The following is a 20030-nucleotide window of genomic DNA, read 5'->3' as shown; positions in this document are numbered from 1 at the left end:
TCATTCGATGATTCTGGGGTTCTTTTATTTTATGATTCTGTGACCCCACAGCTCAAAATGGGGCACGTTTGGGGTGGGGGGGACCCGACCCCACAGCCCTCAGGGGGCTCGGGCGAGCCCATACCACAGCGGTCGGGGGGGGCGAGAGGGGCTGTGCCGGGGGCTGGACGCGCCCATGACAGGAGGCGGGGGGTGGGCCGGGCGCTGCGCCGGGGGGACAGGCGTTGGACGAGCCCATTCTCGTTGTGCGGGGGGGACAACAAACCACATCCCTCACTCTCTTTACACCCATCAATTGCCGGAGGGAGAAAACCTTTAGAACCTTCTCGAAAATACTTAAACTGAGCGTCGGGCTGCGTTCTGTCCGCCGCCGAGGCGAGGAGCGCGGGAGGCGGTGCGGCCCATCCTCCGTTTCCCCCCCCGTCCGTCCCTTCAGAGGTGGCGCGGGCGGGGCGGGGCGGGGCGGGGCTGCGGGCCGCGGTTGCTGAGGGCGCCGCGGTGCCGCGGCTCCCCCCAGCAGCCCCCCGCTGTCGCCATGGCGCTGTGCGGCCGCTCCGCGCTGCTCCGGCCGGGCCCGGCCCCTCGCCCCGTCGCCCCGCCGCGCCCCCGCCGCCGCCGAAGCCTTCGTCAGGTAACGGGAGGGGGGTGGGAAGGGGCCGAGATGGGTGTTGGGGGATTGAGGGGGCTTGGAGGGGGCGTTGGGGGGGGGGGATGTTGGGGCTGTGAGGGGGCTTGGGGCTCTGAGGGGACGATCTGGGGACGATACGGGGGCTGCGAGGGGCTTGGGGTTCTGAGGGGACGCTGTGGGGGCGATATGGGGGCTCTAAGGGGTTCGGGGGGGGGTCTATGGAGGCTCTTAGGGGACGCTGTGGAGGCGATATGGGGGCTCTGAGGGGTGAGCAGGCTCCAGTGGGGCTCTGAGGGGACGTTATGGGGGCCCTGAGGGGGCTGGGGGTGATATGGGGGCTCTGAGGGGGCGCTAAGGGGGGCCTGAGGGGGCGGGGGGGGGTGTTTGGGAGCTCTGAGGGGGCCAGGGGCGATATAGGGACGTTTTGAGGGCTCTGAGGGAGAGCTATGGGGGCTCTGGCATGGCTGGGAGCTCTGAGGGAGGGCTGGGGGGGCTAGGGGCATTATAGGAGTGCTAAGGGGGCCACTGGGGAGGGTTTTGTGGGGTAAGGATGTGGGGGCGTCGAGGGGTTCCCTTGGGGAAGGGATGGGGTATTTTGGGAGCTGCGGGCACTGAAGGTGGTGGTTGAGGAGGAAAAGAGGGTGTAAGAGGTTTGGAGGGGTTTTGGGGGGGTCTTGGGGCTAGGGTGTGGGGCTCAGGGGTTTTGGAGGCACTGAGGAAGGCTGCGGGAGGGGTGGCAGGGGTGTCCAGGAGGGGTTTGGGAGAGGCAGGGAGGCCAAATCAGGGGTACCTGAGGCAGAGATGAGGGAGAATCAGTCCTGGAATCGTTAAGGTTGGAAAAGCCCTCCAAGATCATCTGGTCCAACCGTCCCCATACCACCACTGTCACCCACTGAACCAGTGTCCTCAAGCACCACGTCCAACCTCTCCTTGAACACCCCCAGGGACGGTGATTCCACCACCTCCCTGTCACCCCAGTCCCTACACCTGACCGCTCTTTCAGAGAAGAAATGTCTCCTCATTTCCAACCTGAAGTTAGGTTGTATTTATGGAAACAAAGGAGATCAGCGCGGTGTGTTTGTGTGGGCAGCTGCTGGGGGGCTCGTGCAGAGCTGCTTGGGGGCACAAAGGTGCTGAGTTTCAGGAACAGGGAGGGCAGGGCTGGAAGGAGATGGGACATAGGGCCATGTTAGGGGATAGCGGTGGCTCCCTGGGAGCTCGGGTGGCAGCTCAGGTATCTTTAGGTTGCTAGCTCTGGTCTCTTTTTCAAGGCTTAAGGCGTGTGCATTGGGCTATGGTCTATTATCTGAAGTGTTTTGAGTATCCCAGAGAACAACCCATGGAAATAACGACTGCAAGCAGCAAGCATTTTGTAGTACAATACGTGGAAGTACTCACCAGTGTAAAATCAGATAATAGAATAACCGGGACGTTGCATATGAATTGCAAAATTGCTGCAAACAAACAGTTGGCCAAGCTATTTGGTATTAAAATGGCTGTATATTTGCCACAAGCTTTCTTTTTTGTTCGAGAAGGGAATAAGAGCGTTTTTACTTGTCAGACAGTGTGCCTGTAAAATGAGAAATTCTGCACTGAGAGAGAAATGGAGGTCGTTGTGTTTGCCTGGAATACACGAACATGGCTGTTCACGATGGTTGTGTTCCTTCTCAGCCAGCCGTTAGGAACTGAATTGATCACAAGAGGGAAGGCAAAAAGAAGGGATCTTTTTCAAATATTTGTTTCCCACTGAATAAGTTAACCGTATTTTTGCTTATAAGGAGCCTGCAGTTTGTTTATAGCTGGAGAGTATCTCACAATTGATTAGTAAGAAAATACCAAGAAGGTAAAACAAAACAAAACAAAAAAGCTGAAAGAGAAAATGGTTTCCACTCAAGCCCCCTTTCTTTATGAGTGATTTTTGTAATTTGAGATCCTGTTTCAGAGTTGTCATGAGAACGTTCAGGCTGTGAACATCTGCAAGCTTTCGAGCTCCGCTGGGAGATCCAGACAGCATCTGTAATTTGGCGTGTTTGTAGGAGGCATGTCATCCGTTCGTTTTTTTTCCTCTTCAACGTTCGTTCTTGTGCAGTTTTTTTCAGTCCAGATGGAGGAGGGAGGCCAGTGTTTGCAATAAATTTCCCAAGCAGTCAGCAGATACAAGGCAGTTAATAAAAAAAATTTAAAACAAAACAATCCGTTACCCTTCCCTCCCCCCCACAAGTCCCAAACAGGAATGGAAAAATTCTTAAGACTATATAAAGAATAGAGAAACGGCCAGAGATAATTCTTGGAGTTCTTCCACGTGCTTCAGAGATTTGGTCTGCTGTGTGGTGTGCTGGAAGCTGGCGTTTGCCACAGGGACCCGAAGCATTGTAACGACAAAAGGAAGAAAGCAAGTTTTGTAAATGAAAAGTCCCTTGACTAAGAGATGAGCGTTGTCCAAAAAAGGGTACTCCTTTTTAGAAGGTGATGTCGTGCTTCATGTGTCTGTGTTTAGTAGGGACCGCGTGTTTTACTTGAGTATACGTGCTTTTTTTGATCAAAATTTCTGTTAAGCATCAGCATCTGAAACCAAGGAGAGCTCGTTCCGTTCGGTGGGGATTTGGACCCACCCAATTCCACGTTACCCTATGTAAAACTAGCGTAGGCAAATCCTCGTTCTTATTTACCCACATTTCCAACAGGCACACAGCAAGAACTCATCTGCATTTTATGTGGGGAAATGCAAAGCGAGTACTTGGGTTTGTTTGACATTGTCTCTGCCTCTATGCCTGACATTATTATCCTCTGCACCATTCTGTTTTTAATCACCGAGCGGTTAAGTATGTGGCTTTTTTTCCTACAGCTTCAGAGATCTGTCGGTGGGGTGTTCGGGAGCATGGTGCTGCAGGGACAAAAGAGCTGTTGTGGTTTCCCAACCCATTCTAGCTGGGGACGTACGTATCTGTGTTGCAGGATTAACAGTTTGTATCCGTGCGTTCCTTGGGTAATTATGCCGAGGGTCAGGATTTTGTAATGGCAGTTTCACCTAATTTTTTTTAAAGGAATGCTCTGTATTTTAGCTACGCAAAGAGGGGACCTAAATTAGCTTGTCGAAGGGAGAAAAACAAACCCTGTTCCCTGCATTTGGGTAGTTTTCTACCATGGTAGAGAAATAAGAGGCGTTAGGGTCTGCCAGCTGCCAGTTTGGGGCCAGAGTTCAGAGGGATGTGGAAGTGGAAAGGCAGGGTGTCACTTTATTAGGTGATAGGTTTTCTCTGAGGTGAGTAGTTGGCATCCTCACTGACATGCTGCAGTTTCAGACGGTGAAAATACGGTGTACACACATCAGGCTGTAAAATAATGCATCATGGCCACAGGTCTGGCTGGCGTCTGCATGTGCACAGCTGATGGGCAACCGTTTGAGTGCACCCGTGGAAGAACTTCACTTGGCTTCCAGCCCATTAGCTGGTGGTGGGACTTCCAGTTGTCCTAAAACCATGCTGGCGTGTATCTACGTGACACTTATATTAAATTAAAGCAGGTCTTGTCTGCGAGCTGCTACACAGCAAACAAGTGTGCTGAAGGGCTGCGCTGGATCCAAGTGTGGTTATGGAAATACCAGCGTGAATATTGATGTGCAGCCTTAATAAATAGTGCTGCTGTTCGGGTGTGCTGGGGTGTGAGAGGTCCCAAACAAGCCTGGAGTTCGGAAACGGCACCGGGTAGTCTCACAATCCAGTAAGAGTCTCTTCTGCTGTGCTCCAAGATCCCTGAGGGGTGGAATTGAATATTGCTCTCCAGTTAAACTGAAGAAGCAAGGAATTTGGTCATGCAAAATGCACACCGAGTTGAAGTTTCTTCCTCTGCATCCAGTCTTAATGTTAGTTACTGAATGTTGCTAAACACTGAGCGTTTCTAAAGACACGAGGTCTCCTGTTCATAGGCAAGTTGCCTGTGTTCTTTGTAGAGAAATTGTGAAAATAGCTGGAAAATTATCGTACGTGAGGTAGGTGTACACAGTTGTCTGTAGTGCCATGCAGTAAAACAGAATTATTTTGGTGAATTAAGGAAGCAAAAAAAAAAGAGGGGGGGGGGGAGGGCAAAAAACCCCTCACCAACCAACCAAGATCAAGCATTTTCAGGCTTGATATTAAATTTCAAATAAACTGCTTTTGAAATTCATGAATTTGAGAGCCTTTAACTCAGTCTGGCTTCTGGTTTCTGTTTTCATAAATACCTTAAGATGTCGATCAGTGTCGGAGTGTGGGAAATCCAGTGCTCTGCTGTATGCAGACAACAGCAAGGGTTCTGGTAGAAATTGTGAGGTCAACAAAAAGCCTGCGAAGAATAAACCTTTTTTTTTTTTGAGGGGTTGAGTGGAAACAGATGGTGGTAGCAGCCAGTTAACGAGGAGTGGGATCTGTGGAGGAAAAAAAAAAAAGCGTGAGCCGTTCTTTATCTTTCCAATTTTTTATTTTTCTTTTTATATCAAGTACTTAAGGCAGACACAGCCTTTAACATTAGGTAGACAGCACGAGTCCCTCCAAATCATTCCCCGAAGATGAGCCTTGATAATGTGAAGATTTGCACGATCTTGCCAGGGGTTGCTTCCCCTTGTCGACTGCTATCTGGTGAAGCTTTACCACGTGCGGGTTTTTAAGACTGCCTAGCCTTTGTGGGGGAGGAGTGTAACATCTGCCAATATGGAGCAAAACATGCTCAGCTCAGCGCTCCCTACGGCAGCGGAATTGCATCCATCATCCGAGCTGCACGGTGACCACAGCTGCGCCATCCCAGAGCCAGCCTGGGGGAATTGGCAGGAATCAGTGGGGGATCCGTGCTGGTCCTGATCCTGCATGAAGCACCGCTCGATTGCGGCGAGAAAACGAATGAATTCAGCTGGCAATGAGGGGTGCAGAAGAAGAAATACGTTGTGGAAACATAAATTTAAGTTAAAATGCCGGGTGGCGTTATTTCCAAAATATATTTGTTTTTCTCTGACTGTGAAGGGCACAGTTGTGAATTCTCCGTTTGCTGCCAGGCACGGCGTGCGGCGCTCTGCCTGTTACCGAGCTGTGACAGGCCTGGCTGTTATAAAGCAAGGTACTTTGCATAATTAGTAGAAGACGTGTGAACAGATGAGCGCTAATTCTTAGAAGTTAATGACTGTTAATTTTCTTCCTTTTTTTTTCCCATCTACTCCAAGACTAGCGGAAGATCAAGAATTGAATCAAGAACCTCAACGGAGCGTTTCTTAATTGGCCTAAATGTACTTTATTACCAGATGCTACCCCAAAACGTGGCTTTGCTTTCTGACCTTCCTTCCTTGACAATCAGATTAGCTTGTAATGGCTGAAAGGATTATATATATGTGTATTTTTTTTATCCGTGGTCTAGAGTTTGTGACTTGACACATGGCTTCAAGGTTGTTGGTGAGATACAAAGGCAATGAGAAGGCTGAGACAGTCCCTTGGAACAGTGGGGGTGCTTATAGTGGTGTAAACCCATGTAGAAACTGGAGAGATCCTCACTTTGCCTGCTTCAACTCCATACCTGCTTGTAAAGCAGCCTGGTTGTCTGTGCTCGTCTCGCTGGGCTGTTTGTTGCAGACTAGTTCAGGTAGCTCACAGCTCAGGTCTTGTCCGAGGCTCACAGAAGCCCAGGGCTTTGGGGTTTCCTTACAAAGGCTTCACATAACTGGTTTCGAACCCCTGTAACGCTTGTTTTCAGCATCAAGCTACTGCAAAATGAAGCTGTGGTTACGTACGTGCAGGGATCCAGAGCCTCATCTTCCAGGAGAGCATCCTGAAGCCCGGAGGGTTGTGCCGCTCTGCGGAGATCCTTCGTTGCATCTGTTTGAAATTGTGGTCCTGGGCTGAGGTGGAAAGGAGTAAAATTCAGTACCCTTGCTAGGGCACCCGCTTTGGAGGTGGGAAAAGTCACAGATTTTTGTTCCCAGGACCGTTTCTTTGTTTTTGTCAGATGACTGTTTAATGTGAAACGCAAGAAAGTGCCGTTTTTTCCTCTGACTTGATATGCAGTCTAGGCTGTATTGTTTAAAAGCATGTAGTAAGAGTTCTAATTATTCTCTTCAGTATTTCTGAATAACGTCTTTATTCAGAGACAGAACTCTTTGGTTTTTAATGTCAGCCTCTGAATGTAATGATTTATATACACATGAAATGACGTTGAAAATATCTCTGAAGGAGCTTTTTCAAAGATTTCTTTCACAGAAACCACCTCTTTAACTGAGGCAAGGAAAAATGTTCTGCTGAAGGCTGTCCAATATTAGAGATTGAAATAAACATGTTTATGGTCATACCTTGAATTATGAGATAACACATAATTTGACCTGTGCTTTTTGCTTTCATGTCAGGACTATCTCCTGAATGAGACGTAAACCTGACAAACTTTGCTTGGCAGGAATTAGCAGCTTAATCCGAGAGCTTTATGTATTTTAAGGGGTTCCCTGAAATTAATCTCTGTGGAAGATGCTGAACGTAACTACAAGAGTAAAATATTTAACCTTTTATCAGACCATAAGGTAGGAAAAATACCTAAGGTAGGAAAAAAGACCCAGAACAAACATGGAAGTGCATTTTACTCCACCCTCCATCCTCCCCCCCCGCCTTTTTTTTTTTTTACCCCCTGAAATTTACTTGAACGGATAAGAAAATGCTTATACCAAGCTCAAAAAGACAAACTCTCTATTTTGCTCTTCTCTGCTCATTGCACGGGCCCATATTGCTGGTTTGTCTTTACACATGATGAGCGTATTTGATCAGGTCTCCCTTTCATCAGGGATGTTAGTGTGAAATTGAGATTCGAACATTTTAGAGAGGAGTAACTTGTGTCTTATAATAACGCTTTGGAATGAATGAATCTTCCCCAAGGAGTTTCCACGCTTGCTCTTTGTTCAAATTTAGCTCTAACCACTCCTTTCCTTTAGAAGTGATCTGCAGGGGGAGATGGCAAAATCAAGGTATGTGCTCGTGCTGTGTTTGTAATGCGTAAGAGCTTTAAAAATAATTTTCAATCAAGACAAATCTGCCTTTGGAGAATTGGTTAAACTTGCCTTCAGAGTAAATTTGAACGCTGGTAGTGGAGATGGTTTTGAGTCCTTTCTCTGCGAGGAGTCTATAGAAAATCTGCCTCTTGTGCCTTCCGTTTGGAAGCATTCATATTTTTTCTGATGACAGTTTCTTTTCCTACTCTGAGCAAGAGCAGGAAGATGCATCCTTTGATATGGTAAGTTGTTTAATAAAAGGCAGTCTGCAAGCTGCTGATTGTGTAACTGCAGATGTCCTTGGGCATGCTTTTTCAGTCCTTCCAGTCTGTCCTTCAAATAGTCTTGGGAAGCGTGGGCTTCTCCTCGGCAGCCCTTCCCAGATACATCGAGCAGCAGTTTTGTTTTCCCGTGTGCTTTGTCTGCACGTGAAGCTGCTTCCACGTTGCAACGTTTGAGGGCTGCTCTAGCAATTTTACTTGGCCTGCAGCCGCTCCTTAAATATCTGCAGGCTTGGCTGCATGCTAACAAATGAAGTAAGTTCAATTTGTTTGTGGAGTCCAGGGGATTTTTCTACTTCTGCTCTTGTGACATGGAAAGTACAAAAAAAAAAAAAAAAGGTGTTGTGTGGCTTGCCATCGGGGATCGTGTCACCCCTAGCTAGTCTGGGGTCCTGTTTAACAATGGAGTGAAAGCTTCCCAAATAAGATACAAAACTTTTAAGTTGTGATATGAAGTTTTAGGTTAGGTTTTAATGAATAATTAGGAGCCGCTAGTCTGTGCAGCATGAAGTTCAGTGTTTCGTTCACAGAGCTCATAACATCACCTACATGGGCAACAGCATCTGATATTAGTAGCGGCCGACTAGATGTCATTTTGCCGTCGTCAGTGCCTGATTTCTTTCTGTATCTCAGACTGGATCAAAATGCCAGTTCATACATACACCGGACTATGATACGATGCAGCATTTAGTACGAATTGGGAGGTTTCAGGCAAAAGAGTAATTGAGGGGTTCACAGCTCAGGCAACTCAAGAGGGGAAGAAATAAATCTCAAATGTACATTTGCACACGTGGATGTTAATTTTTTTTCCCTTCCCTCCTTCCTACGGAAGTATCTTCATGTTGTCTGACCTTCGCTGTTAGTGTGGATGTTCAGATTGCACTTAGATGAGCTGTAATGCAAATCCTTAAGTCTGTTCTGTCTTTCAGAGAAAATAGAGCATGATAATTGTGGGATCACTGCAAAGACCTGTCCACCTTTTACTTGGTTTAAGTAGCTATGAAAATAGGAGTACTTGATGTGGCTTTCTTGTTTATTTGGGCAGATCATAAATTTAGCTCTTGAGGGTTTCTGTAAGAGTTGTTTCCTAGAGCTGAGCAGCTCAGTTGTATAAACAAGAAAACATTCGGTAATATCAGCAGTGAAAATTCTTGCATTTTATCTGCTTTAAAACAAGCTCACAAGAGGTTGGCTAGAAGTACAAACTGTGTTGCTCTCTGTGTGGCTGAGATCCTTGTGTAGCTTAAAAACGTGTATCGGCCAAGATCAAATTGATACGATAATCCATTTCGGTTATAAAAATCTTGGCAAGACTCGGTAATGTTTTAAATGTAGATTATCAAAAGGTTTGCTTTAGGCTTATAATTTTCTTGAACTGTTTATTCTAGAAAATAGTCATAGCTGTAATACAGAAGTCATGAGAAAGATACGGTGCAGGTTACCTTATGGAAATGCTCTAGATATCTCTCTGGATATAGGGGGGAATAAAGTTCCCTTTTTATCACTTGCATTAAGTATTATTCACTCTAGACTTGGTTTGGGCTGTGGTTTGCTTCCTGACTGAAACCCAGTAGTGTTAATTTTGTTAATCTTTTTTTGCAGAGAAGAATATTTCTTAAACTGAGATTCTTTGGGAGTTCAGCTTTTGTTATGCAAAATGAGTGTTGGCTCCATATTTTCCCATTATGGACTAAGCAAAACACTAGAGAGAGAAAAGCCAGTTCCAAGGGAGAGCTGTAGCACCTGAAGCCTGCGTTATAGCAGAAAATCCCGTGGTTGGTGGTTGTCTAATCTCAGTGCTCACTAAAACTGCTTCTTTATTTCTGTCTGAAGGTTGCCTTCGTTCTGTAAGTGCTTGTAATAAGGACAGGGTGTCCCCCTTCAGTCGTCATGATGCTAATAAGCAACGGCATCGTTGGGATACCGACAGGTAGCTTGGCACTGTTCCTTTACTGCCCAAGGACGTGGATAGGGCTCTGCAGGTTTGGGTGGAGAGGCAGCTCTGGTCCTTCCCCTCCTTTCCTACACGAATATTGGGCTTTTTGCTTTGGTTTTGTGGGGGATCTGGGGCGTCTCTACCATGTAGTTACACAGGTTAGAAGTTGCCTGGTGGTGCTGGGGCGGTGAAACTCCCTCTTGTCTTTTGCAACCTCCTCCTGGGCTGTCAAAGCTTTTGCAGTCCCTTCCCATCACTTTCCTACCTGGGTGTCACCTGCCCTGCGGTGCTTTGCGCTGTGTTCCCCTGGTAGGGGCTGGCTTGGGGAGAGGTGAAGGAAAGGAGCAGAAATTCCTGCTAGAGGTCAGAGATGAATGAGGCACTTGGTTAGAAGGAATTCTTACGGGTTCTGGTGTTCTCTCAGGGCTACTTGTGCATATTTTAGTGGATAAAAACAAATAGTCTGGGGCTGGTTTGATAAGAGATTTAAAAGTATTTCAGAGAAAAGATACCTAAGCTGAACTGTCTCCAAATAGTTTTTATAACAAAGGAAAAGCGAGGTAAACCTTGCCCTGCCAAATTTGAGCATTATAAAACATTGACTTTAAAGACCAATTCTCTTTCTTTTGCAGCTGCAGCCGCCTTCGAAACATTCAGAGTATCCTGACACAGAGCAGCAAATCTCAGCCTGATGGAATCCTTTGCATTTTAGGTTAGTGTTACTTATTTTTCCCCTTCCGCTCTTCTCACTGTATTGATGAAGATGCCACAAGTTTCAGAAAGATGATTATCATCTCCTCCTTCCTGCCCCATCCCTGTTTGCCAGCAAGAGGACAGCTCTCTGATAGCTGCACCCTTTTCTCTCTCAATATTTCTCGGGCCTAAGTTCAGGCAGGCTTAGTGCAGTAATAACAATGATAATAATGTTCTTCCAAGCCTTAAGAAAATTGAGTGGCTGGAGGAAAGACGATCTGTCTTAACGTCCAGATGTAAGGAAAGATAGGAAGAATTTAACTCATGCATATTTAGAGTAAACAGTCAGCTGTCCGGGCAGTGTTTGTGCTCTAGCTGGCGCTTGGCATAGAAGCTGAAAGCATACGTGTTGCAGCTGGTTTCCCCACAGAGGCAGGGATGTGGAAGAAACTAGGAGGAGCTGGATAAGACCCTAGGAGTGCCAGGGTTCGTAATCATGATCTGCAGGGCTGTGGGGAGGGGTGGTTGAGAGCAGGCTCAGCTTGTAAGATACGAGGAGGGGGAGAAGGGGGAATCAGGAGCCTGGCAGAGTTAATAAAACTGGGTTTTAGCAGGAGGGTGGTTTTCCATCAGGAGAAGTAATTCAAAATGCACTTAGAGTTGCTTGAGAAACCTGGGAAGCAGTTGTGAGTTAAATGGTAGTGTTTAAACAGTATGTGGTTTCTGTGCTTTATTTCTTCTGGGGATAGGGGAAAAGAGCAATACTAAACAAAGCTGTGTGCGGAGGTATGGTATAGGAAGGTAACAGGTTTTCTCTTAGTTTTATCATTTCCGTATGTGACATTGACTTTTGTTTCTTAATATATAATTAATACTGGTACATCAAAGAAGTCAGGAACGATGATTGAAAATGCCTGCAGTATAGGACTAGAGTAATTGTGCAAATAATGTATAACAGTTAAGGATGGAAAAATCGAGTGTAGCCCTAAAAAAGTTGTGTAGTAAGGGGTTTGCACTAAGAAATGATACAACAGATCGTTTCCTGCCATAGCCTGTTTTTGATTTTTTTTGAATGATGCAGCAAGAAAACTTGAAGAAGCTCACTTAGTGGACCACAAAAATCTTCAAAGGTGCATAACCTAGTTCTCTTGTGATGTCGACTATGTAACAACCTTCCTAACCCACATTATTCACGGTCATAGTTGAAGAAATCTTTGGTTAAGTAGTAACTTCACAGGTAGATGATTAGGTGGCTCTGTCAACCTTGCGTCGAAACTTAATGATACAAGATAAATCACTTGGTTTGGCTTTCTAATGCCAGTCAAGTTTCGTAAGATACCCCAAGTTGTGCCATCTCTTAATTCTGGCCGTTGACCCTGCACTACTCCTGGACTCTTAATTCTGAAGCTGCAGTAAGTCTCAAGCAAAAAAGTCACTCAAAACACTGTACAGCTTTGGGGAAAACATCAGAGGCAAAAGGAATTCCTTTGTGTAAGCCTTGTGTGATGTGGAATGTTTAAGACCATGCATAAGGATGCCTCTTAATGCGTGTTTCTGTTATGGAAATATAGGAAGCCTGTTTTGTCATTAGACTTGTGCTTTGCAGTAATCTTTCTGCGCGCACAATGGGGCTGTTGTTGTCTGAGCTGACCTGTCTAATGTAGCCGGCAGAATTTCTCGCATAACTTCTGGTTAAGCAGGAATGTCTCTGTTATGAATACATTAAATCTGTCTTCAAATTCACACTTGGAGTGACAAAAATATCATCTTACATCTTGATTCCTCTTGACTTGTATATAAAGCAGTTAATCTTTTATACTTTTTTTTTACAGTCACTGCATTGTATATTTCACCTGGCTCTTTTTAATGACTTGGAGCTAGTGTATTTCCCTCCCCCCAGCTTGCATTTTACCCACTGCATGGTGACATGAAACAGTATAAAATTCACAGCTTCATTTCAAGTGGTGCAGCATTTCTACCGAAATTGGGAAAACTCAAAAGAGGTGCAGAACCGACCAGCTGTTGACGCAATTATTTAAATGCAGTTCTGGCTAATTTTAAAGAATCCTGGGTCTTGTATTTTAAAATGATTGAGCAGTGGCATTTCTGCATTCTTTGTTGGTGACAAAAGGCATCGCAGCTGACAGGAAAATGGCATCTGGAGGTCAGGAGAGAAGAGACGCGTGTCAGGTGCATCTTAAAGAAGCTGTGGTGTCTCAGCTGGAGTGCATTGCCATTAAAGCTAAGAAAATATATTGAACTACCTAAATTAGTGTCAGCTACGCTTTTATAATGCTGCTGTTTCTCACAATTTACTTTGGGCACATTTTTAGCTCGTGGTTAAGTTGACGTGATTCCTGAGGATGTGTATTTAGTAGGCTCTCTCTGTAAATCTGACTGTAGGTTGCAGCTCTTCTGACCGTAGATCAAACTTTGTGTCGCAGTTCAGCATAGCTAAGGTAAATTTTTCCAGACCTTGACATTTACCTTTTATACTCCCTGAAGAGGATAGGAGTACTTTAGAGCCTGTGCCAGTGCATCTTCAAGTTATCTCCTTTTTTCTCATGTATGACGACTTCTTTAGGATCTTTTAAAATTACATCTGCACTACATAGAGCTCATGCACTTAGGATATGGGAGAAACCTCACCAGAATTTAGTACATAGAACTGGTTTTTCATCCTATCTCCTCTCTAAACGAAGACTATTTTAATAACTCAAGCGCCACTTCTCTTGGATGGCAGCTGTACAACCGTGTGATGGTTTTGGGCAGCTGTCAAAAAGGTGACCAGTCCATTTGCTCCAGCCTCACCTTCCTGCTACCCCCCTGTGTCTCGAGAGCTCACGTGAGTGTTTGAGGTGTTAGGGAACAGGTATTGCTTTTGGTGCACGGAGATCTGTCAGGAATGCATGGTTGGGACCAAGAAAGAGTGACTTTTCTTTTCCTGTAGATTGCTTATGTCAGTTTATCAACTGAGAAGTTGCAAATGAGGTGGCTGAGCTGAATCCCTTTTTGTTGCAGAAAAGGGATTCAGCTCAGAAAGGGATTTCAGTTGCAGAAACAGGATTCTCGCCCTGTCCCTGGTCTCGTGGGCAGCAGCGAGCTGCTGGGCTGCCTCACTGCCTGGCTACACCCTCGTGAGGAGCTGAGACAGCCTGGGATTACTCAGTTTGTGGCTCCGCTGAGCCAGGCGTGGGGGTTTCCGAATTACCAGCCTTCCCCATTGTTCTCCTGAGGGCTCCTGACAGGCTTTCTGGAGATATCGGATCTTTGCCTGTGTTTCGTTTCCTGTTTGTTTTCCACTAACTGGATCCATGCCTTTAACTCCAGATGCTTCGGTAGAATAGTGTAAAAGCCCCAGTATGAAAAATCCTGTCTGTACTGGATAGTAAAAAATAGTAAAAAGGAGTATTCTGCATAGTCGATGGTTTTATGGTTCACAAATTACTTCCCTGCTATCCTGTCAGTGTGCTGCAGGCAGCAAGTTCACCTGTGATCTCTGGTATAAGAATGAAACTCATCAGCTGCCCCCCTTGTTAACATCTTCCTTTTGTCTTCCCTTCTTCTCTTCCTGTCACTGAAAAAGCAGGGTTTTGCTTTTTAGCTTTGAAGATTTCTGAAGACCTGGTGCACCTGGATGCTTCTCTCACTATTCTAGGGGTGGCTACCTCTTAATTTTTCTATAAGGGCTGTTTTATCTTCCGATTTCCCATGCTTATTATTTCTCTCTCCTTTTCTCCCGGTTCTCTGTTACTCTTAGCCTGTCCCCCAGGCTCACCACCTTGACTCTTCAGGGTTTAGAGACCTCTGTAATGAGCCTGATTGGATGAAAGTGGCCGTGACGTTTGCACTTTCCCCTTTGTTTTGCCCATAGTTGAGTGTGTCTCGTTAGATTAACATCTGATAGGTGCTGTTTGCTTGTGAAACATTAGCAATGCCTCTTGCAGAACAACTGATCTAACAGCTTGCTGCCCCTTAAAGGGACCATCCGAAGTCCTTTGTGCTCCGTTGATTGCTCATCAGATTGTCTTCAAAAGTTGCTTCAGTTAGGCGTGTAAGCAGTAAACCAGTTTATCTTCAGGACACCGTGTGCTAATTTTGTAATGTTACAGTGGATTTCAGGCTGACCGGTTAGGTTTAGAGTTCCCAAGAGCAAAGGGGTGGTTACTTGCTGGAAGGAGGGTCTTTCCACCTTTGGTTCTAACTCGAGTCCTGCCTTGAGATGGGAGCTTTGGTACCACAATCAGCGTGTTGAGTCCCAATGAATTTTACTTTACATCTGCTTTTGTGGGAACGGAAATTTAAATTAAAAAAGAGAACCAGAGAATGTTCTGCCTCACCTTGCTCTCTTGCTTGCTGTCCGTCTTTAAGTTCCCAGATCCAGGGCAGTCTGGTTGTACAGATTATTGACAGAGTGATGACAGAGCATCGCAGCAGAGAGGAAAAACGGGCAGCAGGGGCTGAGAATTATTTGCCTGAGTTGTACTGATGCTGTGACCGGAGTTAGAGATGAACTGCTAAGGCTCCCCTTTATCAGGGACACCTAACATCCAAAGTCCTGGCATCGCAGAACGGTTTGGGTTGGAAGGGACGGAAAAGATCATCCAGTTCCACCCCCCTGCTGTGAGCAGGGACACCTCCCCCTGGCATTGTGGCTCACTTTCAGAAAAGCATGTTCCAGTGCTGCGTATAGGAATGGGAGGTCAGTGCTAGAAGCTAGATAGCAGAGGAATGAGGACTTCAAGATCCTGGCAGAGTTTTGAGGGCTGAGAAAGCCAGGGCTAGTGTGGTGTAGTTACCCCCTTTCCCAGCACAGTTCAATGAACTCCATGTTATAGCACGCTGTAAGAAGCTACGAGCAGGGAGCAAGATCAGTTTCATAGCTTCAGCACAACTTGAAGCGATTCAGTTCATCTCTTCTGTGTGCTTAAACCAAATACGTGATGCTTGGGAATGTATGTGAGCTATCCAAAGAACTATTACTAGACAAAGGAGAGTTTTTTTAAGATGTGGGATTCAGTAGCGGGAGGCAGACGCTGCATCTGGTTAACACCTTAAAGCCGAAAGCATAGCTTAAAAAAAAACACGAAGAGTGTAGTTAGGAGAACCTGGTGTTTGTTCCAACTTCTGATGTGCTCAGGTGACTTGAGAGTACTTTGATTTGCGATGCAAGGCCCAAAGCCCAGACATCCAGGCTGGGTTATTACGTTATCATCGTACTGATCTCGTTTGGATGGCAGAAACAAATGTTACGTTGGCAACCATCCAACTGTATCCTAATATAGCTTGGTGGGAAAACGTGACCTTAGTGTTTATGAGAGATTTTGTGGCATTCGAGACCCGTGATCTCTACCATGTATGGATGTGGAGGATGCTGTTTCTTGAATAGCTTTACCTGTGGAGGAAACTTGATTTATTTCAGGAGAATTAGGTCTGTTTTCCAGAGGCCTTCCCTAAATCTGTGGCTTGTTTCTTTTCTCTTGTATTTGTTTGTTCTTAACTCTTCATGTTACAGATCTTCAGTTCTTTTCATTTTATTTTCCCAATAACCACAAAACCTTTTTTTAATGGAAGCTGTTTGTATACCATATGTTATGTTCGAATGTCTTTTGACTTGTTAGAAGTCTGCAGTGGCTTTCTGGTGACTCAGGAATTACACTGTAATACTTGCGAGATAATGTTTAATCATGTATTCTAATGCAGGAGATTTAGGTCACAGGATTAGTTTGTTAGCAAGCTTCTATCAAGAACATATTCATTGGAATGAACACTGCGTCCAGACAGATGTCGAGTTTCAATTACTAGATAAAATTGAAACTATTGCTTCATAACACTGCAGAAAACTAGACTATTTTTTATGCAGGAGCTGTAGATTTAGGTCAAAAGAAGAACGTCAGCATGTAGCAACGAACTTGCAGAAGTTCCCTTGTTCCTCCCCTACTTTCCCACTGTGTTCAGCTCAGAAGTGCCCACTGTCTGTGTGAAGGTGTTCAGGTAATATTCCTGTTTAAATAGTTTTCTTAGCTGGGAAGAACGCAAACTTTACAGGTGCAGTGTCTTCAGACACAGTGTTTCACGTATGACTTTGCTTTTGCAGGAATAGATAGCCGATACAACGAAGGTTGCAGGGAACTGGCAAACTATCTGCTTTTTGGCTTGTATAGTCAGAGTAACAATGACTTCGAGAGAACTGGTTTCCCTGAAGAAGTGCTTGATGGTAAGTAGTATACTCAGCATTTCTACCAATTCTTCCATCCCTTTGGAGAGAGGATGAGTCAGGAAAAGTGACATACCTCAGGAAAAAAGAAACAGCCAGAAAGTCTCAAATCATGTACATAGACCTGAAAAACTGTTCTAAAAACACTACTGAAGAACCCTTGTTCAAATTCTCCCCCGCCCCCTTCAGGACTTCCTCCAAATGTTCTAAACACGGAGAAATACACCCATTATCAGAAGTCCTAGTTCAGTCATGGTGTGTTTGTACATTTATTGTCAATTATTATCTGATCAAACCAGTGGAGTTCTTAAAGACCAAAGCTATTTTTGTCCGTTACTTTAACATATTCCCTTATTTTCATGCAACTTTGAATGTCCGTCCTACATGTTGTAAGGCTAGTTTTCAGTTGGAGCAACCTGATGTAATATCAGGCAAGAGCAGCTGTAGTTTACAGTTCTCTAAGTGCTCTGTGAGTCCTCATCACTGACACTCTTGGCTTGTCAAAGGACAGGCTGACGCAAGTTCTGTGCAAGACTTCAGAATAAACCCGCGGTTTTTCTGGACAGTAAAAAAGTACTGTTGTAGTTGGAGCAGCGTAGAGCTGCCAACTGTTCCATTAAAAAAAGAGTGGGGAATGATTGTTTATTCAAATAGTTAAATAATTTCTTTTAATGAGGCACGTTATAGGAAAAGTGTTTTCTGGTCAGTTCCTGTGCTCTTTTTGTGTTCGTATAATTCTATATATGGAGTCTTGATGCTAGAATAATACTTGTTCTGCTTGTTGCAGATATAATCATATTAATAAAACCTGATAGTGTCCATCTGTACTGTAACCCTGTGAATTATAATCATCTTTTGCCATATGTGGCATTTTGGAGGAACTTGCATTTTCACTGTCTAACTGAAAATGAGGTAAGTGGAAAATCAGTGCAGATAAGAACTGCATTTCTGTAATATCTTTCTGATGAACTCATATTCAAAGTGGACATTTGTTTTTTATGTTCCTTCTGGAATCTTTGTTTCATATTCAGTAGGGAGTGATCCCCATCTACATATGGGTATTAATTGCTTTGCCTAATGTGTGTGAGAAGAATGTTTTTAATACTTTGCAATTGCTGGAGCATTAAAACAAATTGCTTCCCTCCCCCACTAACTTATAATTGTTTTGATACGACTCAATGATCTTTTAGTGAAGAAAAACGTGGGTTGTAAAAAATACAGAATCTGAATCAAGTCAAATACTGAGATTCTGAATCCAAGCACTGAGATTTCCAGCGATTGTCTTGTTTGCTGTCAAAGCAGTGTTTTAATGCTTTGTATGCCAATAGTTTTAGAATATTAGAAAAAGTTGGCTTAGCAAGCCATTTAAAATGAATAAACTATTATGTATTTTTATTTTAACTTTCAACTATTCCTTTCAAGAGCTATTAATTTCAGTAAGGAAAAAAGCTGGGTTATGTCACTCACTTTGATCAGAATATGGTTACTGGATAAGAGTTTCATCTTGTACTTCAAAAGTCAAGGTATTCTTAGAAAAAGCTATCTTTATTGTAGTAAAGAGAAGGCAAGAGAAGTAAGAAATGAAAATAATTGTTTGCCATTCCAATTCTCTGTAATGAATAACATAAATGAGGATGCTGCTGGACAATTAGTTGCTTAGCTGCCAAGGAGCGTGCCACTTCGGCATGCAGTATTACAAAGCAGCGTGCTGTTGTCTCCATGTGCTACTCTGCAGGCAGTTCTGGTGTTTAGGTGCAGAATAAGAACCTTTTTATTCCAATTGAGGCTGGAAATTGTTTTTTTAAACCCATTAAGGCAAGCTTTTTTCCCCGTTAGGAAACTGTGTAGTTCCTTCTCCAAATTAGAGTGATACTGAAATCTGAGGGAAGTGGGGCGGGAGCTTTGATGTAAATGGGTGAAACTAGTGCAAGAAGAAATGGAGAGGGAAGGGAGAGAACCATTTTGTTCCCTTGAGCTTCCAGTGATGGGGGTTATGATTGATAGTGTTTTTGTGTGGCTGTTCTGTAGTGAGATTATATCACACAGTTACGAAATAATTTAGAAGGGACCTCCAGCCTCTTGCTTAAGGCAGGGTGAGCAGTGAGATCGGATCCGGTGACTTGAGGGTTTTTATGGCTGGGTGTTGAAAACCTCCAAGGACGATGACTGCAGAACTTCTTTTGGCTACATGACCCACCACTTGACTGTCCTAATGGTGAAAAATGGTGAAAAAGCATTTCCTTTTATCCAATCTGAAATTTTTTGTTTCACATCATGCCCTTTGTCATGCATCCTGCTGCTGCACACCACTGCGAAGAGCCTGGCTTTGCCATCTCAGTAACAATTTTGCAGGTGTTGAAAGGCAGGTATGGGGTGCAGCCACAGCATCTGAACAGTACCAGGACCTCAGCCTTTCCTCCCTTGTAGGACAAGTGCTCCAACCCCTTGGTCATCTCGGTGGCCCTCCAGTGAACTCAGTCCTCTTTGTCAGTGTCTTACTTGATTGTGAGTCCCAAACTGCATGCAGTATTCTAGATATGGTCCCCTGAGCGCTGCACAGAGGATAATTACGTTTTGTTTGGATGTAAACAGCTGAACTATAGGTTAAAACGTGCCATAGCAAAATCTAAAGCCTCATAAGGCTTTTCTGTTGCTAAAAACCACACGGAAAGGGCAAAGCAGCATGCCTGAAGGGGGTCAAACAGGCATTGTGGAATGAAGAATGGAGCAGTTTTTACCACACCTTTGCTAGCACAACTGTAATCTAAGCTACTGAATTTTAAGCTGTATCTGTTTATGGGGTTTTGTATGATTTGTTATGGTAAGTAGTTACCTTAATCACACGGTGCTGGCTTGAAATAATGGTGTAAGTAGAAAGGTAACCATACAGAAATGAATGGAAGAGTTTGAGACTTCTGATGCTGAAAATACAAGGTGCATTTCACTGCATCGCTCAGCTCATTCGCATAAAGCAGAGCTTCCAGTCACGTTTCCCTTGTGTAACATTGCCAATTTCCTAGATTACTTCTGAATTAAAATAGAATTAAAAAAAAAAAGTTGCTGTGTCAGCCTTTAGGTGCATCCTGTTTACAGGAGGATTGTCCATAGTGGCTTTTAAGCAGGCTTTTTTCTTTTTCTTTTTTTTTTTTTTAGTGGTAGAAATAACTTTTACTTGTTTTTCAAAAAGTGAAACAAAGTGCTTTGGAAATAAAGCAAGCAGTGCCATACCTGGCTCAGTAGCTCTTGATGAGGCTGGCAAAACCTGTTGCCTGTCCTCGCGTTCTTCC

General features: G+C 44.5%; 1 protein-coding gene across 1 annotated transcript in view; it reads left to right on the top strand.

Moving 5' to 3' along the window:
• The first annotated feature begins 535 nt into the window (after nucleotides 1-535).
• DNAAF9 (dynein axonemal assembly factor 9) overlaps nucleotides 536-20030 on the top strand; it is a 74547-nt gene continuing 55052 nt past the window's right edge. The window contains 5 exon segments of the mRNA XM_035547192.2: nucleotides 536-598; nucleotides 600-631; nucleotides 10466-10545; nucleotides 16624-16743; nucleotides 17531-17655. Of these exon segments, the coding sequence (XP_035403085.2) occupies nucleotides 536-598; nucleotides 600-631; nucleotides 10466-10545; nucleotides 16624-16743; nucleotides 17531-17655 (420 nt within the window).

This window comes from Cygnus atratus, chromosome 4, assembly GCF_013377495.2.
Source record: "Cygnus atratus isolate AKBS03 ecotype Queensland, Australia chromosome 4, CAtr_DNAZoo_HiC_assembly, whole genome shotgun sequence".
Lineage (NCBI taxonomy): Eukaryota > Metazoa > Chordata > Aves > Anseriformes > Anatidae > Cygnus > Cygnus atratus.
The sequence above is the reverse complement of the archived record's forward strand: the minus strand, read 5'-3'. Positions and strand labels throughout refer to the sequence as shown.